This window comes from Morone saxatilis, unplaced genomic scaffold (assembly GCF_004916995.1).
Source record: "Morone saxatilis isolate NCDOM2014 unplaced genomic scaffold, NCSU_SB_2.0 Contig21, whole genome shotgun sequence".
NCBI classification, from domain to species: domain Eukaryota; kingdom Metazoa; phylum Chordata; class Actinopteri; family Moronidae; genus Morone; species Morone saxatilis.
The window spans coordinates 186825-191558 of NW_023339774.1; the positions used below are offsets into that span (position 1 = coordinate 186825).

At 42.6% G+C, this 4734-nt stretch overlaps 2 protein-coding genes across 2 annotated transcripts in view; both read right to left on the minus strand.

The window, feature by feature from the left end:
* Nucleotides 1-2100: 2100 nt before the first annotated feature.
* Nucleotides 2101-4412, minus strand: purg (purine-rich element binding protein G). Its single transcript, XM_035668046.1, has one exon. The coding sequence runs from the start codon at nucleotides 3971-3973 to the stop codon at nucleotides 2945-2947; it is 1029 nt and encodes a 342-aa protein (XP_035523939.1). The 5' UTR covers nucleotides 3974-4412; the 3' UTR covers nucleotides 2101-2944.
* A 14-nt stretch (nucleotides 4413-4426) lies between these two features.
* Nucleotides 4427-4734, minus strand: part of il6st (interleukin 6 signal transducer) — a 14024-nt gene continuing 13716 nt past the window's right edge. The window contains 1 exon segment of the mRNA XM_035668221.1: nucleotides 4427-4452. Within this exon segment, the coding sequence (XP_035524114.1) occupies nucleotides 4427-4452 (26 nt within the window).

Genomic DNA, 4734 nt, shown 5'->3' on the forward strand with positions numbered 1-4734 from the left:
AGTACAGGTCCATTTACCATGTAGTAAAATGATATAAAATATAATTCTTAATGTTTCAAGTATCCACAAGGGTTTTTAAAGGCATCACCATACAACTGGCACTAGGACTGTCTACATCAGTGGTTCAAAACCTGGTCAGGGGATTGGGACCCCAAGTGTTTTATCATTATCAGATAAATGATTAACAGGATAGAAAAGCAAAAAAATATATATTTCTGTCCTAATGCAGACTTTACTGAGAATGTGACCTCCTAATGCTGCCAAGAAAACTATAAATGAATCTCAGAATTAAATTGTTCTTTGGTGAACAACTTGTAGACTTTGTTTTGTTCTAAGTGGTCACAAGACAAAACGTTAAGAAACCACAGCTCTTCTTTACAAAATGATAATTGTTATAAAGTGGTGAGCAAATGGAAAAATAGTGCAGAGCCAGTTTAGGTCTGTTCCTAGGCCCTCATCTATGTTGGATGTGTTTCAGATAGAACAGAAACACTTCCATTCAGCAGTCTAGCTGTCTACACCGGCATAACTGTGACCAGGGCCATCTTTTTATGCTTTCTTTCTGTGAGCTCCGCCAAACACCACTGTGCCGCTAGTGAAGACATGCTGCATATGGTCATCTCTCGTGTGCTTAGCAGAACACATGTAAAATACCTTTCGTTCAGCAAATAAAATGTTTCAATCTGAGCTGTTAGGCTATAATTGTCATATAGTATAAATAATGTAACTACAGTAAGAACAGCAAGATCTACATGTGTCTTTGCAGACAGTTGTCACAGTAACTTTTCTGTCTTCACTGGGTTTTTCGACGGTGACATCTTTTAACAGATATATTCATAGTGATCTACTCCAGCTGCAAATGCCACAAGTCGATTCTCTTCAATTGTTTGAGGCTTTATAACAGGTAACAAATAAATTATTAGTATCTGAATTTGACTCAGCTCAATACAATACAAACACAGTCCTGTGTTTAACCACTATAACATGATTGGTAACCCTCCCACTAACAATAGCACTATGGTAGAACACGAGGTGCTGGAAATGAAAGATAAAATACCAACTCTAATCTGAAGGCTCATCAAAAACTGGAATGCCACATAGCACTTTCTGTCCTGGTGCTCCTTTGAGGCTGGACTTGACACCACTAGAAGTCTAATTTCTTCCCTCCTCTCAATCAGCACATTGCTACATTTTACACTCTGTTCTACCTGGTCTGGTCCCTTGCACGTATTTGATTTGCCAATAGCACTGCAGTGCAGGAAGCGTTGTGTCATTGTAATGTATGAATGAATGAGGAAGCCTGCATTCATTTTTGTCACAGAGTTATTGTGGATGTGAAAGCCTCACTTCTACATGGTAACATCTACTGTGTGTATGCTCATCTTATTATTATTATTATTATTATTATTATTAATTATTATTATCACCTTTGCACAGCACATCCCGGTTACTGCACCTTGAATGCCTTTACTCTCTCTGCAGTAGGTGCAGCCAGTATGTGTTCTTGCTTGGGGCTCAATGGCCAACAAATTCCACATGAGGTCTTCTAGGAGTTGCAAGGAGTTTTTAACCTACATTTAATGCCAATGCCTCTATATAAGCTACATAAACAGACCACCATTGAGAATATTGGCTTTTTCTATATAGTTATGCTTAATGCCTCCCACCAGGTCAGACTTGGTCAGATTCCCCTTAAAATCAATTAAACAAGGCAGTGGAAACACAACCACTTTTGTCCACAGGGGCCGCCAGAATCAACACAAAATTACAGTTCCTCGTAGGGGCTTAAAATATAAAATTATATTACATAAATTTCATAATCTTCATATTTTTATGATTTTATATATCTTAATATACACTTTTCATAAAAACTAAACTAGACTGGACGCATAAAGTCAATTCATTGTTTCTAAGTCATTAGAGCCCGGCTGATATAATGTTTGGCTGATATTATCAGCCAATATTGGCCTATTTCAGACATAACGTCTCCTGTTGGTATCTGGGTTTCGGTTATGGCCTCACATGAAATTGTCATAGTTTTTTTCCTGCATAAAATGCAGAAACAAATGGTTGTGGTAATATATGGTTGTCACTGCAAAGTCTCAATCAATTATGTTTTTAATAAATACTGTGGTGAGCAGCACAGGTTAAGAGAGAAGAAGCAGCTCTCAGCAATGTCAACTACAATTGGTTGACAATGTGTATGTTAAATTTTTAACACGTTAAAGAATATTTAACTTAAACATTCTTTAATACAGTTATTTGTTTAAGAAAGCAGCTTTCACCTTTGCAGACATTTACATAGAAAAGTTACATTTTCATTCCAACTAAAAAATTCACTATATTAGCCGCCATTACCGATTACCACCATATCGGTATTGGTGTTAAAAATCCCATATCGGTTGGGTTCTATAAGTTATTTTTTATTTTCAGTGATTAGTTGTAAATGACACATTTGCGCATCATACAACTGTTAACTAATAAGCTTTGGGGCAAAATATTAAAGTAGTTTGATTAATCCTTGCTTGCGCCACTAGTGTCACCCTTCAATATCACTTTTAATAAAACAATTCATAGTGCACTCTCAAATATAAGAGGGTAATGGGGGAGGGGTGGCGGCCATAAAATTCTGCTCAGGGCCCCCAAATTGGCTTGCGCTGGCCCTGGCCAAGTGCCCAAAGTGCATAGCACTGAGAAATGGAAGGATTGGATAATGAATCGGACATTTTGTCATTGAACAGACATTGGGCTACAATGAATAAATCATTTCTTGGCAGGTTCAAATTTGTTGTTTACCAGCCCTTGGCAGATGAACCAAAAAGTGTGTAGGGACACATAGAACATGACGGGGGTATTTAGGGGGCACTGTCCCGTCTGGACATTTCCTTCATGAACGGGATCCCTAGAATACATGCAAGAGCACAGACAGAGCCTACTGCCAAGGTCAGTCCTCCTGCTCCTCACTGTCCTGCCGAGCGTCTGTCCTCTTCTCTTTGTGACAGGAGAAAATCCGTCGCATCTCCTCCTCGTACCTGATGAAATTTTCTCCAAATCGAGCCCAGGCTTTTAGGGGAACTGTAATGGTGTTTCTATACGGCTGCCGCACTTCGCTAATTTTTAAAAAGATGCCATACCGGTTTGAGCCGACGTCAAAGTAAAACCTCTTGTTGTCCACCCGGAAGGATGCAGCTTCTGGAAGTTCTGGGTTGTCGTCGTGATTCCTGGATTGGGCTCGGCCGCGGTCGTCGCTCTCTTCGTCGCCGTAGTCTTCGATCAGCTGTGACAGCGCGTCTCTGAACTCGATGAGCCCCTGGGCGGGCAGCACGATGGTCTGCTCGATGCCCTGGCCGTAGTAGCCCATTGTACCGTGTCCTTTGCTGACAGTCTGCCGTATGCGAAGGAACCTGCCTCTCTGGTTCTCCTTCAGGTCAAGAAAGTACTTTCTGTTGTCTCTCTCGATGAACTCGCTCTTGAGAACGCGGTGTGCGTGGTCGTCGGACACCGCAGAGCCGGTGGGAGACAGCGCCGCGTGCTGCTCCTGCGCTCTCCTGCGGGAATCGTGCGCGCGGCCCTGGCCGTTGTTACTGTGCTCATCGAGCTGCGGAGTCGCCAGGCCCCCCCGCAGTCCGATCCGGGCATAATAATCTATGAAGTCTCCCAGGCAGTAGCGTAGAGCGGGAGCCATGGACATAGACAGCGTCAGCTTGCTCTTCCTGATGTTATCATGTCGGCCTCTTCCGATCCACACCTCGGCTATTTTGAGGAAACGTCCGCGCACACTCTGCTTCACATCCAGGTAGAAGCGTTTCTTCTGGATGTCGACGCGTTTGGAGGCTAACTCTTGGATGTCATTGCCCTGCTGCTGTGATCCTGTCTGCACATATTGCTGAGTATATGCGGATCTCGGTAAAGAATCTGATGCAATCTTACCCCTGCCTCTTTCCATCCCTCTGCAACATCCATCAGCCATCATGATTTATATTCCACTGTTACACAGCACCGGACAAAGCGCTTTCCCCATCCCAGTGGGCAAATAATAGACGAATGTATATTCATACAACTGACTGGAGCTACAAACAAGTTAACGAGATGCCTCGAATGACCTAAAAATGGCAGCTAGTGTGGAGTCATCAGCTGATCGAGTTTCTGTGTCCCGAATAAAGGTCAAGCTAGACTATTTATCCATTTCCACTGCAAACTTCCATGCCGTTTTCCATCACCTATTTGCCTTACAGCTTTTGCCGAGGGAGCCAGGGAAGCAGCCAACCTGAAATGGGAGGAGGCGTCCAATACTACATGAACCCGATGAACCCATCCACCCCCCTCCCCGTCCTGAGAATACCTCAGTTAAAGAGACACGATTTACTCTTCAGTGACTGTAGGGGCAGCTGTAGTTTTCACGCAGGATACACTGACTCCATTTGCATCAAGCTCCTCTGCAGCCATTGTTAACTGAAATATTGATTAATGAGAAATGATCAGATCATATGCAGTCCTGGAGTTACTGAATAATGAGCTGATGGTAGAATCCAGGGCAGTAATTATAATGTGTATTGGGGGAAACACCTTCCATTACTCAAAATACCACCCACAATATATTGATATAAAAATATTAATTAATAAATGCTGTTGAATTAAATAAAAAAAAATTGCAAATGACAAATTAAGCTTCAAGCAACGAACGGGCCCTCGCACTCCACGCAACTCGGGGCGTGCTGTGGCCGCGTCACGTGC

Coding starts and splice junctions, on each gene's coding strand:
- purg (XM_035668046.1), bottom strand. CDS start 3,973: ATGATGGCTGATGGATGTTGCAGAGGGATGGAAAGAGGCAGGGGTAAG.